At 40.6% G+C, this 19,628-nt stretch overlaps 1 protein-coding gene across 14 annotated transcripts in view; it reads right to left on the bottom strand.

Moving 5' to 3' along the window:
* The window catches only part of APBB2 (amyloid beta precursor protein binding family B member 2), a 164,814-nt gene that overhangs the window by 23,585 nt on the left and 121,601 nt on the right, over positions 1 to 19,628 (bottom strand). For 12 of the 14 annotated variants that reach the window (XM_054633564.2, XM_054633563.2, XM_054633565.2 and 9 more), the window contains one exon: positions 16,578 to 16,705. In XM_054633564.2, coding sequence (XP_054489539.1) covers positions 16,578 to 16,705 — 128 coding nt within the window. Of the gene's footprint in view, positions 1 to 758; positions 908 to 1,027; positions 1,338 to 16,577; positions 16,706 to 19,628 lie in introns of those variants that run through there. The other 2 variants (XM_054633566.2, XM_077177590.1) reach the window with 2 other exon arrangements.

The following is a 19,628-nucleotide window of genomic DNA, read 5'->3' as shown; positions in this document are numbered from 1 at the left end:
GGCTCCATAACATGCAAGAAACCTTATTGAAGAGTGAAGCTGCTGAGTTTAAAGAAAAAGATAAATGTGCTTGTCTCTCTTCCTTCCCCATGCACCCAGTATAATAAGGATTCAAAGCTATATATCAATTAACAAATCAATGAAATTTCTCCTGCTGCAATTTCTTTATAAATTCACATAGGATTAAGCAAGCACAGAGACCTCAAGGCAATAGATTACATTTAATCATGAAGTTTCCTCTTCTGTCAAAAGAGCTGCTAACCATTTCACTTCAGCTAAATATATTTAACATGCATGTATACCCACATAGAGTGGAATACTTTTGCCATTAAAGATGTTCATGTCTTTTGAAGATTTACACAGATTGTTCAATTTTCATTGTCAATTATGGGCTGAGAAAAGAAAGCCCAGACTGTCTAGCATGAAGTTAGCTGGGAATTAGCCATAAATAATTATACAGGTGGTGTATGTTGGGAATGAAAACACACAGAGCTTTCTTCGCTTTAGCAAACGAGATCTCTGCTGTTCTTAACTACAGCATCTTTTCATCCATTAACAGGAAAAACAAATCATCAGCCTCTACAGAATCAGGCTGGTCAGTATGCAGTCAGTAAGCACAGTCAGTTTAGGAACATGTAATTCTGGGCTGAACACAGTCCCCCAAACCTATTAATCATCAAGATCCATAGTTAGCTTACTGCTCAAATGAGGAACATCTGAAGGGATAAAGGAGAGGGAGAACAGCATCCAACACTTACCGCTCAGCACACAGTCCAGCATTTCTGCTACAGTGCTCTCCTGAAGCTTGGTAAGTGTCAGCTCAGGAGAAAAGAAATCTGACTTGCCTTTGTCACACTAGGAGCTGTAATTTGCCTTGCAGGCATCCACACAGTAGCTTTAGACTAATAGACCAGAGCTTTGAAAATACAGCTCAAGACAAAGGCTACACTAATGCAAAACTGTTGTCTGGGGGGGCGGAAGGGGGAAGGGCTGAGCTTCTCTCCTTGTCACTTTTTAAGTTTCTTACCTTTTCGTTGCAGCTAAGAGGAATTAAATGCCAAGCACGTCATACAGAACCCCCAAGTCAATAATCCCCATCTCCGGCAGTTGTATTTAGGCATCCGACGGTGCAGCGCACTTGATGCAGCCGCGTGTTTGCACTTCAGCGGCGGGGGCCGAGCACCCCGAGAACAGCGGCTCATTCATTTTGCAGGGCACTGAGGCACAGCATGGCAGCTCCCACTCTCCCGGGCTGTGCCCGCTCCGTGTGCCGGCTCCAGCTGCCGGGAGTGGGTGCTTCTCCCTGGAACCCGGCTCCACCAGGGGTGTGTCTGTTCCTCCCCTGCCATCCCCTCTGCCGCTCCCTGCCCCGCAGCAGGGCTCCCTCCTCGCTGCTACGCATTGTGTTTCTGGCCAGTAAACTCCAAAGATTAATCTTTTGTGACACAAGTAATCTTTCGGGGAAAGCTGAAGTGCACAGGGAGTCTGCCCCTCTCAATCTTGCAAAACCTCTGCAAAGCATTCACAACGTAGCTCTGTACTGCATGCAACAGAGAAAGAAAGTCTCCTTAAAAAGGCAACAAAGATTTACAGCTAAATCAAAAAATTCAGACACAAGTAACAACTACATTTACTTCAATGAAATTACATCTGCTTATGCTGGAAATGAGATTTTTCCTTGAGCTGTAAAAACAAACACATCAAATAATTTGATTTTCCAGAACTGGCACATGCAGTAATAGTAAATCCAATTTAGAGGTGTTGCTTGCACTAAAGGTTCCTGGAGCACTAGTTTTTATCAAAACTCCCCATTAAATGTGCTCAATCAGCAACAAAGAGCTGCTTCTGGCAGGGACTGCATTTAAAATGTATCAGAGCTTAAACCCCATTCCAGGTTATTCAGCTTTCACAGCTACCTGCAGCACTGCACATCACTTCTCAGTGCAGGGGGAAGGCAAACTCTGACCAAGGAACAACCCCAAGTTTGCAAGGACACGGGTCACCACCCTGCAAGTCACTCTTCTCCATCCGAGGGAACTCCTCCCTCAAATGTGCCAGCAGAGCTGTCTGTGGGATCACACCTGTGGTCTCCCAAGAAAAGCAGCCAACATGAAAATGCCCTCCAACAACTCTCTTTAAATTATCTGAGCCCAGTCTGAGTGAAAGTAAAGTAAGGAACATGACCATGGACATCTCCACCAGCAGAGCTGAGAGGGTGAAAAGCAGTTAAGGACACTTTGCTGGCAGTCACTTCTTTCAGCCACACAGATGCTTAAGGAGCAGGATGTTTCTTTCACCACCTAAATACACCCTCAGAGTCTAGTGGGATGGATTCTGGGAAGCAGCTGGGGACAGATGGATTCTGGAAGCAGCTTCCTTTCCTCCAGCTTATCACCAACAAGGTCTGGCAGGACCAGTTATGCTCAAGCAACAACCTGTGCCTTCTTAAAAGCTTTCCACTGATTTCCAGGGAGTAACAGGAGGGAATTTAATAAACAAATCTGTTGATGCTGCCTAAGATAAAACAGTTCCAGCTCGTCCCTGGATGTGCTGAATGCCCAGTGCTAAGAAGAAGTCAAAGCCATGGAATGATTTTTGCATTGACCAAGGAACTTCTCAAAAGTCTTGACACAAGTGTGGAATTCACATGTGGGGAAAGAAAGGGGCATTTTATGGACAAACGAAGTGGCACCTGAAACTGGCTAATGGGCCAAAATATAAACATATTACATTTATAATCCAGGTTCCAATATGCATTCATTGTAATTTCTTTACATTTGAAAATGAGGACCGAAATGATTTTATAACTATTAACTATTACAACAACCCTCTTCATTGCTGCTGTCCTCTTTCAGTCTTGGTAAGGAGAATACAAGAGGGTATGGTAGCCTTCCAGCTGGCCAAACAACAGCACTCATGAAAACAATGTCAGACTTCTACTTAAAAGGCTTCTAAGGAGAGAAGCCAGATTTTGCCATTTTAATATGCTGGAACAGTTTGTGGGAGAGAACTGCTCTTCTCTGATCATCCTTCAGTATGAAGAGAGAAAAAGAGATTCAGCAAAACTTTATAAACCTGTAAAAAAAGTATAATTAAAACTAAATCTCAGTTTTCAAGTTATTAGTTGGCTTTTCAAAAAGTGAACTGGGGTTAAATTCTAATCCTGTGTAGGTTTTGATATTTTGGTAGATGCCACACTTACTGCCTGTGCACCTGTCAGTAATGACATGGCTAGATATAAATGTGTTTCAAGGAATAACTTGCCCTGGTTGCAGCATTTCATGTTCCCTTGCCCCACACCCTCTGCTCCTCCAAGTTTGTTACTTCTAGTTGATATGTATGAAAAGGGCAACAGATTTACCTCTGCCACCAGATACAGAAAATCTCCCAGGGCTTGGCCAGCAGGCAGTTTCTAAAAATGAAAAACAATCTGAGCCAAATCTCTTCCCATTTGTGCATAAACAATTTGCTTAATAACTATAACTGTGTTGCTGTGGCAAAACTTAGCTTTATCAATTCTCAATCACACCCAAAACCATGAATCCAAACATGAATTAAAAATTTTAGTTATAGGCTTCAGGGTAATGGTGGTGGCATCTGGCTTTTGTTTTCTCCCAGTTTACTTGGACAAGTTTTATTCTGAAAATGAAAGGTAAAGCTCACACAGAAGTCTTCTTTCATGAACTGTACTGTAAAGAATAATTATCAATAAGCTTTGAGACCAGTCCTGGAAATCACAGAACTCCCCACTGGATGCCAAGTTTGGCTGACAAGCTCTCCCTAGCAACAACTGCTACCAAAAACACAAAAAAATTTCCAGGACAAACACCACACTGAGTCCCATTTCCCTCTGCCAGCCAGGCACTGTTAACTTACAGCCAAAACCCTTGGCAGGAAGGATCTTTGTACTGCAATTTACAGTACAAGGCAGGCTGCAGAACAAATAAGCTTACAGCAAGTAATGGGTCAAATTTACACTGACAAAAACATCACCAGCAGCCAGCCCTGGCAAGCTGAAAACAGCCCAGGAGAGCTCTCAGCTCATGAAGAGCTGACAAATTCAACTCCTGCGCTGCCAAAAGTGCCAAATCAAGGTAGAGGGGGTGTTTTGGGGCATGCCTGGTGTATAAATGACACCTGTGTGGTTCTAGGCTCTCCCAGCTGTCCTGTGGTGCCCTCTCATGGGTCCCCAGCTGCTTCCCAGGCTGCTGTGCTCCTCACTGGGGATGAGGCTCAGCCAAGCTCATCAGGAGGGAATGGGTAACACTGTAAAGAATCTGGGCAGATCTCCATGCACTTGGTAGCAATGAGGTGCCCAATTCTCTGGTTAAACTGCCAGTGAGCAGCAGGACACCTGAGTGAATGAAATTAGCTTATCCCCACAGGGGTGGGATCACATTCTCCCTAAACTGATCAAATATTCCCATTGCATGGCCAGAAGCTGTATCTCACAGTGAAATATCAACTATCCCAGCACACACAGCCCATGTAAGACTAGCAGAGCTATAGATGAGCTGAAGATACAAAAACAATCAGCATCTATCTGAGATCCTCATACTCCTCCTGAGCATGTGGCAAGGACTGGATCCAAGGGTTTCCCATACACAAAATTTTGAGGAAAAAAGAAAATTAGTTTATGAATATCCAACTTGGATTCAGGTTGCAGTTTGCTTCAGTTTGAGTAAAAGAAAAATTATAATATAGCAATATATTCATATTGTGAGGCCAAGAGTGTATTTCAGTCAGTCCTAGCAGCTGCACTCACACTGCTGGCTCACAGCTGTACCCTTGCAGTCCCTACACTTGAGGCAAAAGCCAGAGCAGGTTTGCATCCCAGCTCGTGCTACTGCAGCACTCAGAAGCTCCACTTCTGACTCACAGGAAGAGAAACAAATGCTTCCCAAACTAGCCCTGCCTTTGCTATTCTGAAGCATCCTTCCTATCCCTGACACAAAACATTCTGACACTTCCAGGAAACAAAAAATCCTGTCCTTTTTGCAAACCTCAGAGCACTACAGTATTCTTTAGTCTTTAACAACCTAGAAACTTAAAACATCCCCTCATCATGATCATATACTTTCATCAAAAATTATCACAGACTAACAGCAGTGCCAATCTTCTAATTTATCTGAAATCTCTTATTATTTTTGAAAAGAGGAGAGAAAGTGAGAGGCAAGTGAGGAAACATTTCAGAAGGTTTAAATCTTGGATTCAGGCAAGTATATGAGAACCTCCATACACATCACAAAATGAGTTTCCAAAAATCCATGGATGGATGAAGAAAATTTGAAATACTACCTTGAATCCTAAACATTCCAAAGTGACAAAATGAATATAACATTTGTAAAAGCCTGGGTTGGCAATACTCCAGAAGAGCTTTGTTTGTCTTTTTTCCATTAAGGCCCTTGGAGCTATGTATGTACTCCATAAATGATCAGAGGGCAAGAACAATTGCTCAGTTTGCTTGTCTAATCCATCTCATTATGTTCCTGATGGTGGTTGAGTAAAAGCAGAGATGAAAAGCTATTTCCCTAAATAAATACACACAAGTGTCCTCCAAATAGAAAAAAAAAATGAATCTTAGTAATTTATTTTATTGTGGGTGTGGGTACTATCAATCTTAAACACATATCTACATTGTTGGAGATACATATATGAAGTTTCTTTAGGTTCTTCAGACACTGCAAAAAAGGAAGAGGCAGAAAATAAACTTCTTAATCAATGAAGGACTGATGAAACACCACTGCCAAGCAAATGCAGTTCAATTTACCCTTAGCAAATTGAACTACACCTGTGGTAGCTTTCCAAAGGAAGGACCTCCACTGCTCTGAGACTGTCTGCCATAAGGACCCAGCTGGGCCCTTCCAATCTGAGCTACTAAAGAATAATTCTGTAGGTAATCTACAGTGCCTCTTTCTGCATCTTGCTGGCAAATCCAGCATCATTACAGACCCTGCTGTGCCAGCATGAGCTATCCCAGAACACAGGCAGGCTGACTTTCACAGGGTCTTGTCTGAAGTGGAAAAACTCACTTCACTGATGTTAAACATAGGATGAGGAGAATATTATGACAAATATTGAAGACAGCCACCTTGCAGACCTTTAACTCTTTCATATTCTTTTAAGAACCATAGTAGGCTCCTTACTTTCCCCCCTGCTATTTTTTGCTTGTATGAGAACCTTAGTCCTGCAAAAGAAATAACATCTACACCCCCAGAGGTACTGCATTGATTTTGCTGAGCAGCATTCAGGTCCTGGAGGTCCACCTCTGTAAGTCAGGGACTAACTCAACTCATGGTCAAGCTAATAAAAAACTTCCCATCAATTATAAGGGAATTTGGTCCAACTCAGGGCACAAGTGTACATCCAGCCAACTTGGAAATTAATCAAGGTGGGGAGAGGAGAACTTCAAGCAATAAAATATTGAAATTTTAGAGATATTTGAGTTCTATGTTTAATGCATTAATTCAGATTAGAAATTGAAAGCATTTTTATGGGATAAAGACAAACAGCATTTGTGTGAAGGTCACTGTCATCAGAAGAGGTATAACGCACATGAATTTTTCAGTGTCACTAGGCACAAATTTCTTAAAAAAATTACAGACACTAATGTAAAAATTTCTGAATACAAAACCAAGTCAGTCAGTAAATAAATCCCTAAATGTTTAAGACACCTGAATAATCTGTTGATAAAACTATTTTCGTTTGCTCAAAGTAGTGTTTAAATTTCTGCTAATCAATCTGCACATATCAAAGAGGCTTCAGCAGGCAATCTACCTCCAATGCCAGAGGCCAAATTGTGCTGAATACCCCTAAAAAACAAAGGCCCTTTTCCCTGGTGGAGCCAGTGTTAGGAAAGAAGCCAACATACTATTCTCAGAATTAAAATCCTGAAATGAAAATGCTTTCTAAATACATGGAATGGATAAGACAGTATATGCTATGATTTACATAAAAATGCACTGCATATAAATATTTGAATTGCAATCATCTAGCAGCAAATGTGAAAAAGCATCCAGAGGTAGATGTGACACTTAAATAATTGAAGAGCAAAATTGATAGCAAGAGAATCCTCTTAGAGGCACATTTCAAATTATTATATAAGTACAGGTAGTCGAGTTTGTGACTGTGCATAGAGACACAGGTCAAAGCTGTACCTCATTTTGCTATTGCATATAGCAAATGCCAGAAGACAGTCAGTGGTCTACAAATACATAGACATGTCACAAATCCTCTTGATATCAGGAAAACACTCATGCAAAGATCAAAGGTGTTTTTATCTAGGTGGATATAAATATTTACACAGTAAAGGTGTATATAGAAACATCCTACATACACCTCTCTAATATAATCTCTAACATCTACATCCTATATACAACTCTCTCTAACCCACCAGTACAATACTGACATAAGGTGTTTGGACAGGAGGAAGAGCTACACAGGTCTCTGTCTGTACTTTTGCTTCTTCATTTGCTACATTAGAAAGTTGTGAATCTCCCACATTTTATTAACTAGCATAACAGTGAGATAATTGAATTAAACACTTTCTGCCGCACAAATATTTTTCCCTCTCAATTATTTTCTCTGAAATTAATTGCCCGGTAACAATTTTTATAAAATCAAAGTTTTGCTCATAATAGAAAACAATAAGCAAAGTAATTACATGTCTTGCAAAAGGTTTACATTTTCAAGTGAACCACTACACAACAGAAAAGTGTTTTACTGGCCATACAAATATACAACCAAGGTTGCAGACAGATTTATGAACTTTTAGCCAGCAAGGTGTTAGTAAGCATTCTTGGCACAATTTTTTGTAAAACATTGCTCTTCTCTTCAATGGCCTATATTTTCTTTGGCTTTTCTCCTCAGAAGGTTTTTATATGTCCACCTTAGTACTAACAGAACAGGTTCAATATACATTAGACTAACAAAGTGAAAACACTTGTGGACTAATTTGGTTTTCTCTCATCTGCTACAGAGACCTTAGACTTAGAAAAGGTCTTGAGATGAGAATGAAAGAATACAAAAAAGTTACTATTGAATCTTTTTTGTTTTGTTATGTTTTTAAGAAAAGCATTTTTTAATTATTTGACAGCCACTTATTCCATAGGTGGCTCCCTCTATACACAGTCCCTATCTTGATACAGCTTCTGAGAGATGTGTAATTAAGACTAACTTCAGCACTGCTGAAGATAAAGGGGGTGAATGCAAGGCAGGCACCTTCAATTGCCTCCAGCTGGCTTGGGAAGGAAGTTGGTATTTTTTGTTTGCACAGCCTCCTTGGAGAGGAATCAACAAAAGGAGTATGCACCCAAGTGATGACCACACAATGTAAATAAGGTAAGTTTAAACCATCTTTGGTTGAGAGGCAGGATCAAAGCTTCTAACGGGGTGTTGAAATCTAGCAGGGTTGTAGAGAGTCTGGGAGGAAGATGGATGTTTCCTGGTGACAGGTACAGAGCTGGACAGCAGCTGCTTTTTTGCATCACTTGCATCACTGTTTTGCCACGGAGTTGAAGCAGCAGTTACTTACAGAAATCCAGCCTGGACACAGAGTCTGCTCAATTAACATACAGAGAAAAGAATAGTAGAAGAACTCATCAGATTTCTACCCCAAAATGGCAGCCAGTAGCTCTCCTGAGCCACGCACACGTTCACAGGCAGCTCAGCTGTTCTCAAGGGCCTCTGTGATAGCTGCTTAAATTCATGGATTACTCTAGCTGTATCCTGAAATGTTTGAGTTTAATAGCTGAAACAACAGGGAATGTGTGGAGATTTTCTAGCACAAATTTGTATAAAGGCTTTAAGCCAGGGACTCAGTCAATATGCCATCTCATTAATTGATACAACCTGACTATATCACAGTGCTTATTTTTAGTCCACATCTAGATATATCATTTGTCTTAACTGAAACTTTTACAGTGGAATAATTCCAAGTGCTATTTAAAAAGGTTCAGGTTGGAGATCAGGAGGAATTTGTTCCCAGAAAGAGTGACTAGACATTGGAATGGACTGCCCAGGGAGGTGGTGGGGTAACCATCCCTGTTCAAGACAGGATGTGGCACTTGGTGCCACAATCGAGTTGACAGGGTGGTGACTGGACTCTAAGGTTGAACTTAATGATCTCAGAGATCTTTTCCAACCTAATTGATTCTGTGTTTCTATGTAATATTTTTTCATCTCATTAGTGAGATTACTCAGAAAGGATAGAAGGATGCTGCCCCAGTTGAAGCCACCAGCAACAGAAAACCACTGGTGCAAAACTACAGGTGTTTCAAATTAGATAATATTTCAAGTTAATACCAGCCTATTTCAATGCATCTTCAGTCTACTGTGTCTTTCATGTTAAATCCCAAAGCTAAAATAAACCAGTTTAATGAATCAAAGTATGAATGCACACATGCAGCTTTTTGCACCTACTTGACCATGTTTGCTTTAAAACACATCAATTCTGTAAGCTTGACTGGATTCTCCCTTTCACAGCTGTATTGTTTCATTACTCCCTCCTAGAACACACTGCACCTCCAAACAATGATGCCAGAACTTATGGATATAAATGAGAAGTTTTGCATAAATAACTACCTAAACTATTTCTTAATGAGAAGGGAAAATGCTACCAAAACATACAGAAAAGGATCTTCAAATGCAGCTGGCTTAGAGAAGAAGAAAAAGCAAAAGATAACTGTAAAAACTCAGCTAAGAAGAGAGGTCAGAAAAGCCAGTAAAATCCTTTTTCTCCAGTGTAATCCTTCACCTATGCCCTATTTATGTGATTTCTTACAGTATGTTTTGTCCTTATTCCAAGGTTACAGGGACCGAAGGGAATAGGCAATATTGATTAGTGGTGTTTCAGAGATTGAAGAGCTCAGCTGAAATTACACATTCTTTGAGAGGTGTTATCTTTTCAGAAGAGCAGGTGCAAACACCATTTCAGTTTTAATTTATTTTCTGCTTTTCTCAACCATGTCGCTAATGCAGAAAAGAAAGTTTATTATTCATTATCTTGTGCAGATTGATAAGCTTCTCTCATAGAACTGAAGAAAGACTCAGAGCACATTCAATCATCACCTCAGAGGGAAGGCAGTCCAAAAAAACTTAAACACCTTCCTGAATGATACATCTAGAAGCCACTAAATCTGAATTTAGACACTTGATTTTCAAAGACCCTGAATGTGCAGAGATCCTACTGTAGTCAGTGGACAGCACAGGTGTTAAACACCTCTGAAACCCAGGCATTTTTGTTAACCATGGAAAAAGCAAGGCAGCATACTATTTTTAATTCCCCATATTCTGAGGAATTTGAGCCATAACTTTATATCATATTGTTCCCATTTGCCACAGATTTGTCCCATTTTTCTCTTATATCACCCCAAAAGTTTTCTCTTGTCCTAACAGCTCCTGAGATAACAGAGCTCAGATAATTCATATTGTTGTCAGGGCTCTCTTCTCTTTCAGCTTAGAGGATTATGTCCATCTGACCTGGGGCATCTATTCATTTAGTTGCCTGCTCTCCCCTTCTGAGGCAGCTTGAGCCTCATCATGTGTGCATCCATTTTCTACTTTCTTCAAGGCCCTGTCTGCCTTTCTCCCCTTTCTGAATCTCAGCTTCATTTTATTCCTATGTCTAGGCAGCAGAAAAACAGCAGCAGTTCAGAGCAGCAGGGCAATGGACATCCCCACCTGATAAAATGGGGCAGAGGAGGGAGCACAACACATTCACATCATCCAGTCAGAGTGTCTGTGGTCAGAAAACTTTAATACCAGAGAATGTGCCTCTCCCATCACTTAAGAACCAAAAGCAACCAGGCTCCCTCCTCTGCCTGTCAGAAAACACACAAACTATACACTGAAAACAAGCCTGCTCTGTGTGCTGACAAGGCTAGTGGATGAACAGACACATGTTGTGTGTTCTGTCCAACACACCAGGTGCCCACCCCGTCCAGTTCCATATTCAGACCCACCAAAGATGTCTCCTGAATTCACCAGCAGCCCTCCTTGCCAGCTGACCACAGACTATTTCAGCTGGATATGCTGCTGTTGTATGAAGTCACCAGGAGACAAGAAACTCTGATCTTCAAGGCAGTTAAAGTCCTTTAGATTTTTTAAAACTTGAGGTGGGCTTTAGACTGGTGGAGGAGCAACGAAGATAAAGGAGGACTCAGGGAAATGTGCTAACGGAATCTCATCTACAAAACTGATGAGCCATTGCCTTTTCTCTCTTCCTTGTTAGTGAGCTGCTCAGAAAGCAAAGGGCATGCACCAGCAGTCCAGGAGGAGAGACAAAACCCAACCTGAGGAATGATTAATGTACAGTCATGCTGCTCACAAGAGAGAAGAGCAGCCCTTTTACAGCCTCAGTGCATCCCGAGGCTGTAAACATGCTTTTAATGACGAGGAGAAAAACATGGCATGCATGGCTTGTTAGGAAGCAAACACAGCACTGACAATTATTCACTGATACACCTGTGACACCTCCATGTGACAATGACCCTAGTGATCTTGAAATCAAACTATTTATGCAACTGCAAGGACTGTTCTTATTTACAAATAATACTAAATGAATACTGTTTTCAGAACAGGAGGAGAGGAAGGTTTTACAAATGACAGAGGTTTTTGACTTTTAAAAATCACAAGTTATCACCAAGTCTGCCAAAGGGTTGCATGTATACAGGACATTTATTTTCCTCTAATGCCCATATACACATATCAAACACAGGAGCTCAGCGTACACATCCATGCATACCCACCAATTTTTAGGAATCTGCTTTTGTTCATGGTTTTATGAAGGCACTCCAGGCCTTTTAAAATCAAACATATTTTACTGACTGATCAATTGAAAACAAGGGATGAAACACAAAATCACCACATAGCCCAAGTTAACCAAATGAGGAAGCCTTTGCTACCCCAGGACTGTTAAATAAGAAACTCCAAAGGTCAGGATAATAGTGTAACCTATGGAGAGAGTGATTACAGTCTCCTGGAAAACACTTCTGCCTGAGGTGAGATAGCAGCCACATCCTCAGATTAAACTTTCATCAGCAGATCTCTGTGTTTCATCAATCTTTCATTATGGCAGAGCTTAGAAAATCATCTGTTCATGTGTCATAAGAAAATCTCTTCATCTTCCAAAGCAGAAACTACACAAATAAATTAATACAAGCAAAAGAGTTAAAAGGAGGGCTTGCAGACCATTTGGGGGTTCAAAGAGATCAAAATACAGAGAAATATACATTTCTACAGTATTTTAAAATTAAAATACTACTTTTCAGAACAAACCCAATATGTTTAATTATACAGGTTCTTGGACTAGAAGATATAACTAATTAAGGAAATTCATGTGCAACAACTTCTGGAAGAATTTCCCACCAGAAACTGGGATTTCATCAGCTTCATGAACACTTAATCCACCTAAGCAGCAATGCAATCTCTAGCATTTTTTCTGGTGATGGCAAACGCATGATCAGGGAAAGCTGCTTTTGCAGTCAGTGAATGGCTTTGGTATTTTTCACCTCAGTAGCAACAGGTGATTTTACCAGGATGAATGCAAGGACTGTGGGATAATGTACACATGAAAAGAGCTGCAGAGCAGTTTCCAGCTCAACAATATGATTTTCTCAGCTTCTGTTCTCCTTTTGTTTTGCCTCCTCAAAATGTTTTTTCTTATGTGTTAGTGCTTCTTCAGCAAATGCTACATCTTTTATGCTACACTGAACATCTCTACACCAAACATATATTGTACATCTGATTATGCACTCATAAGTTTGTTCTTTCTGCTTGTCATTTTGATCTTCTGTTATTTAACATCACATGCAGTCTGAATTTACTTACAAGTAATAGCTACACTGCTTTTTTTTTTCTTATTTTTTAAAATGTGTCAATAAAACATTAAGCAAATTAAATTTCAAAAGAGTGGGCTCCAGTCCTGAAAGTCATTCTGGACACAAAATTTCTGTAAAAGCACCTATCAAAATTCTTACAAATGGTTATGAATAAGAAAGTTCTGAAATAAAATTTCTTATGATGAAAACACCCCAAGTTCCAATAAAAGTGGCTAAGAACATTAGTGTGCCAGCAAATGAAATATTAAAGCTGGCTTTGGCTTTGTGTTTAATACCTAAACACAATATGTATTAAAATTTAATAAACTATTTTCTTGCTGTTCCTTACAGCAGCTGGTCAAGAAATGTCACGCTTTCTAGAAACAAGAAATGTTCACTTTGAGCACAGAAAGGCCTACTCCCACTACTGACAGTAGAAACATGAGAAAAAATTAGTTTATTTCCTCTGCCAGTTTCTCTGTATTGTCAGCATCACATGTAACTTCCTTTCAGGAAAACAGTTGAGATTTCTCAAGTGGCTACCTTTTATGACAAAAAGGAAGAACTGGGTTTGAAGGGTTCTTGTTATTTGTATTTTTAAAATTGGACCTGTACTCCTCCCACATATTCCATATCTAAACATTTCTTCTTAATAGAGACATAAGTTTCTGCAGAAGTCTTAGAACTGAATCTTTGGCCCCCAGCTATGGCATGAAGAAGGGCAGGATTTGGATCAGAGATTTCCTATGCCTTGCACACAGTTCTTGGTGAATGTTGTGGGGCACCACAGCAGGTCAGAGCAGAAACACTCCTGTGCACACACAACCTTTGCCAACCCCTGCCCTATTGATGGGGCTTATGTTCATCTAGGAGAGTCTGCTATTGCCTCCCACCCCCAGACACATTTCACCAAAAGCACACAATGTATTGGTGCCACATGACTGCAAAAGGTACTTTTCTCCTAAATGTTTCCTAAAAACATCCATGACCAGTTCTGTCTTTAGGAAAAGCAGGTACCCAGCCTGAAGAAATATGACTCATTATCTCATTTTATAAAGAACATAATGGAATTACTTTATTTCACAAAGAAATGTAAGTATTTGGGAAAAGAATGGTAAATGCTTAAAAAAATGAATGAAGATCAAAGCTGGCATCTTCTACTCTGTAAAGCTGCATCACATTTGGGTGCCCTTTAAAACGCTCTATTTATTTTCTGACCTAAGCAAGGTACTACAAAAACTGACTTGAAGGGAAATGTGTAATGCACCCTTCAATCCACCTTTCTAATGCAAACAAAGAACTCCAATGGTTTATTCATTAGGAGTTAAAACCTTTTTACTTCCCAGCATTTCAAACTGGATTTGCCCCTTTTAGATCTCTCAAAAATCTGTACCAATGGAAGTGAAAACCAGTTAACCCATGCCCAGGAGACTATCAGTCATTTATAAGAGTAAAAAAATTAGAAACCTTTAGTCACCTAAAAAATTAATCACCTTCCTTTTTAGAAATTTAGCCATTGTTAATCAGAATCTTTGAGACAGATAAAACAAGTTTCAGAAAATCTTTTACTGAGAAAGATTTTTCATGTTTGAAATTACATTTCCTATCAAAAGTTAGAGATGAAAAACCCCAAACCCTGACTATTGGAAATATCTTGACAATCACAGAAGGGCTTGGGTTGGAAGGGACTGCAAAGATCATCTAGCTCCAACTCCCCTGCCTTAGGCAGGGACACTTCACTAGACCAGGTTGCTTAGAGCTCCATCCAGCCTGGCCTTGAACCTTTCCAGAGACAGGGCACCCACAAGAGATTCTCTGGGTAACCTGTTCCAGTGCCTCACCACCATCATATCAAAGAATTTCTTCCTGAGATGCAATCTAAACCTACTCTTTTTCAGTTTGAAACCATTCTCCCTTGTCCTGTCACTACATGCTCTTGTGAATTGTCTCACTCCATCTTTCCTGTAAGCTCCCTTTCAGGTACTGAAAGGTCACAATTAGGTCACCTTGAAGCCTTTTCTTTTCCAGGCTGAGCAATCCCAGGTGTCTCAGCCTTTCCTCATAGGAGAGGTGCTCCATCCCTCTAACCAGCTTGGTGGCCCTCCTCTAACAGGTCCATGTCCTTCCTGTGCTGGAACCCCAGAGCTGGCTGCAGCCCTGCAGGTGGGGTCTCACCAGAGCAGAGCAGAGCAGAGGGGCAGAATCCCCTCCCTCCCCTGCTGCCCACGGGGCTCTGGATGCAGCCCAGGACACCTTTGGCTCTCTGGGCTGTGAGAGCCCATGGCTGGGTCATGTCCAGCCTCTCACCCACCAGCATCACCAAATCCTCCCTGGCAGGGCTGCTCTGGATCTGTGCATCCCCCAGCCTGTGTTTATACTGGGTGTTGTCCTGACCCAGTTGCAGCACTCTGTGTTTGGTCTTGTTAAACCTCATGAGATTCCCATGTCCCCACTTGTCAAGCCTGTCCAGGTCCCTTTGGATGGTATCTCGTCCTTCAGAAGTGTCAACAGCACTATCATCAGCTTGGTGTCATCAGCAAATTTGCTGAGGGTGTATTTGATCCCTTCATCTATGTCTTTAATGAAGATAATAAGTAACCCTGGCCCCAATGCAGATCCCTGAAGGGCACCACTTATCACTGATGTCCACTGGGACTCTGAGCCATTGACCAGTAACCTCTGGCTGCAGCTATCCAACCAGTTTCATACCCATCCAGCCATTCACTCATCAAATCCATGTCTCTCCAATTTATAAAGAAGAATGTAGTAGGAGACTGTGTCAAAGGCCTTTTAGATAAATGACATCAGCAACCCTTGTCTTGTCCAGTGATGTGGTTATTCCATCACAGCCAGTATTGGTCATACAGGACTTACCTGATCATTACCAAACATGGACACAAAAAGCAGAAGCTTGCTAGTGTTACTCAATCCTTACCATCCTTGTGTCAGGATGGGTACTGTGCTAAGATCCTGGACTTTCTCAATGTGAATGGCAATGTTTTCACTACATCAAAATGCCCAATCAGACTGGGAGGCAGCTCAATGTCCTGCTCCAAATGTCCAAGTGAAAGTCACTTTCACAACCCTGTTTCCTCACCAGTATTACACGACAAACAAGAATGCTACCAAGAGATCAGCCAAGAAGGAAACCTAAGGAAACACTGCTTCTAGGGCAGAAAGGCCTTTAGCACACACTCCTGATTGCTTCCTACCACAAGGAACAGCTTCAGCTCACAGGCAGGATATTTCAGGGACAAATCTCAGTTTTCTGCAACATCCTTGGGGATATTCTTACATCAAGATCTAGAAGTAATAGCAATGACTAAACTCTTTTCCCTCAATCCAGTGTTTTCCTCCATCATATTAAATACCTCAAGAAGTTATAAGCACACACAAACAGTCAGAGCATTGGTATTACATTTACTTGGACCAGCAGAAAGACATGCTTTCACATAGGCAGCAGAAACATACTATGAAACATATTTGAAAACATGCTTTTATACCAAAAGTACTACATAGATCTGAAACAAATCAATGTTACACGTGCAGTTTTATGCACCTGACTGAGTTAATCTGAAAGGCAGGCTTAACAAAACAGCATACAAGCAATACACCATGAAAAGCAGAGTTTAAAAAGTAACACCAGCAACAAAAAGAAGAATTTACCCACCTTTTCCCAGGCCCTGGGACAGAGTAATGAGCAGTATGCATTAGCAGACTGAAATAGCACCAAGGCAGACAAGCAGAGCCAACACTCACCGGCCGTTGTCACGGCCCACGCCCCAGACTCGGATGCTCACGATGGGCTGCGCATGCAGGACCGTGCGGTCCATGGGGTCAATCAGGTTCAGCATGTCGTTCTCCAGGATGAGGTACATGTCTTTGCCCTGCAGTTCCAGACAAAGCACAATTACACAGTGCATCACCCCCTCAGACTGGCTGGGCTCAAGGTGTTATGTCTGTGCTGTTCAGACTGGCTTCATCTTTACTCAAAGTTTTGGGTTGTTCCAAGAGCAAATGAAAAAGACTTCATATGCTTCTGGTGTGAAAAAGATCTAAGCTGTTATCTTGCTACTATATTTTTAAACAATCCCAATCACAAAAAGCTTTGATGTCTTTTAAATACAACTCATTCAGACCCAAACTACTGAGTTATTCAACAAGCTATGTGTTCATCTGTTTTTCAGTAAATTCTTCCAAATATATGGGAAATCATGGCCTGTACTCATAGTAAAAGCTTATATCAATACCTGTACTTATGAGGCAGAGTTCCTTCCTTCAAAGTGTTTTGTTTCCATAAAATTTAACCAATGGATTATGGGAACAGACAAATTTGTACATGTCAAAGGATTTACTCTTTGAAGAAAGATTAAAGGGGAAAACCCAGCATTAAAACTGAATGTGAATGCTACTAGTGAATGCAGAATCTTGGAGCCAGGACTTCTCCCCAGTTCTTCTGGCATGTAAGAACAAGGATAATGCTTTTTTCTCTTGCAGGAAATAAATTTAGAGAAAATTCTCTTTTTGATGCTAATTCACAAATGCTTATCTTCCTCCTCTTGATAGCATTAGTAAAAGGTCTGCTGCCTCCTCTAGCACATGTAATATCCCTCTTCTTGGAGGCTGTACACATATTCTTCAGACAATGAGCTCCCATAGCAATGATCCTGGACCTATTGCTGAGCAGTAAGACAAGCTCCTGATCAGAAGGTGGAAGCTATCAGCTAAATACAGAGTCATTTGTTTCCTCTCTTTTGTGCCAGAATCTATACATGAACAGAAAGGGTCTGAATCCCTACTGACTAATGTTTCAAAACTGACCTTTTTTTCCTCATCTCAGTGACACAGAAACCCTTTTCCCACTTGGTTACAGAGGCTCAAGTCTTAATGATGCCTACTTTTGTGCCTGTGTAAGAAATACATTCATGTCACTCTGTGAGGGCTTTCTGCCCAGTTTATAGGCAAGGCAGCAAGGGGCAGGCACTGCCCATCTCCTGACAGGGATTCCAAGGGAAGCTGTGACACAGAGCTGGCACTGCAAGTACCAAGAGGGATGTGGGAGACACAGGTGACACCTGCTATGAGCAAAGCCTGAACAAGCATTTTTTGCCAGATGGAAAAAGCACATCTGTGGCTGAGATGCAAGACTGGATATATAGGCTGCTCCTAGAGAAGCAGAACAGATGTAGCTGTGACAGCCATGCAAAAAAATGGGGTAAACCAGCAGCACTGAGATGTTAGTGGCAGACAGAAAAAGAAACATCATGAAGACAAAAAGGGAGAAATTTGCTTGGAGGTTAGAAGCAGCAAACAAATTGTGTGAGGAATGCTACCAAGTGTCACAAAGATTGCTTTTTGGACCCATTTTATACTTATATATTTGTTCCAGAAGGAAATTATTACAAGAAGGAAAAATATGTTATTCATGCAAAATACACTGGGATTAGAGTAACAAAACAGAATTCAAATTAGCTGAAAAAAAATTGGAGAATGGGCAGAGAAGTAACATAAGTCACAGGAAATGATGCTTGCAATGCTCAAGGGATCACTTGTCTGCAGCCAGAAGCAATATATTCTGCTAAATTTTGTTGCCTTATTATACAAAAGCTATTTTAGAGATGAATGCACTGCATAGGTCAAAAAGAAATTATTTAGACAGGCTAGGAGCTTGAACACAGGCTTTAATGTCTCAGACTGCTGAAGAGCTGCAGAGATCTGATGGTTTGAGATGAGGAAAAGCCATGGAGGGAAAGTGAATAAAGCAAAGAGAGGCTCAATCCCAGCAGTTTTTCTGGAAGTGTTACAGGCTGCACTATATAGGTCAATGGCAAGAAGGTATCTTTTTCATTTAAGTGAAATTGCAATGTACAGAACTGTAATTCATGGCAAAAGAGCAATACAAACAGATGAACAGTGTTTTTCTGTTTAGATTTTACAGAACAGTAGAAGTTCAAAATTTATAGGCAATTTCTTTTGGAGCAAAGGGCATGAAATCCCACAATAAAGCCACTAACAAAGCTTCTGCAGGGTCAGGATTTTACCCGGGGTGTGGGAGGTTTTGTGGTTTGTTTTGCAGTTTTTTAAATCATAAAATTTTGGGGCTAGTCCTAAACGCAATTTCACTTTTATTACATTCTAGCTAAAGTAAATCTTTAGGCAATCTTAAAATTCTTACATGCAGTCATTTAGCTCCATAATAGATTCTTGCTGTAATTGCTCCATCTGATGCATCAGTGATGGAGTATATTTTTTTCAGGTTCCTTTCTAAGACATGCCTCTTCTAATCACTCTTGAAGCCTTACATTGCAGGCAGGAAAATGTGGTTGGATGTAATGAACTCTTTTAAAATCAGGAAGACAATTTACTTCAGGAGCCACCTATTCAAGCAGTGTCTCTATTGTTTTGTCAGGCTGATTTTTTTTTTTTTAATGAACAGCACTCTTAATTTAAACATCCATTCAAGAGGACCAAAACTTTTTACCATTTTAGCTTGAAAACCTGCAAGGGTTTCCAACAAAGAAAAAGGGGATTGACAGAGAGAAATAGAAAAAATGTGAACATTAACTCAAATCAAATCATAAGGATTCAAAGTAAACAATATATTTCAAGGTGATCAAAGTGCTGCTATCTGAAATATGGATGAAATTACACACATGTAAAGATACTGGGGTTTTTTTCTCTCCTGGGGTCAGCAGTAAGTCCAAAGCCCATCACTGACATATCTCTAATAGTTTGTCTAGCTGTATTATCTAAAGAAAACTGTTCCCAGGTGTAAGAAAGAAAGGAAAATAATATTATTTTGTTTATTTA

This window comes from Agelaius phoeniceus, chromosome 4 (assembly GCF_051311805.1).
Source record: "Agelaius phoeniceus isolate bAgePho1 chromosome 4, bAgePho1.hap1, whole genome shotgun sequence".
Taxonomy (NCBI): Eukaryota; Metazoa; Chordata; class Aves; order Passeriformes; family Icteridae; genus Agelaius; species Agelaius phoeniceus.
Note: the sequence above shows the minus strand (reverse complement) of the source record. Positions and strands in the feature narration are given on the sequence as shown.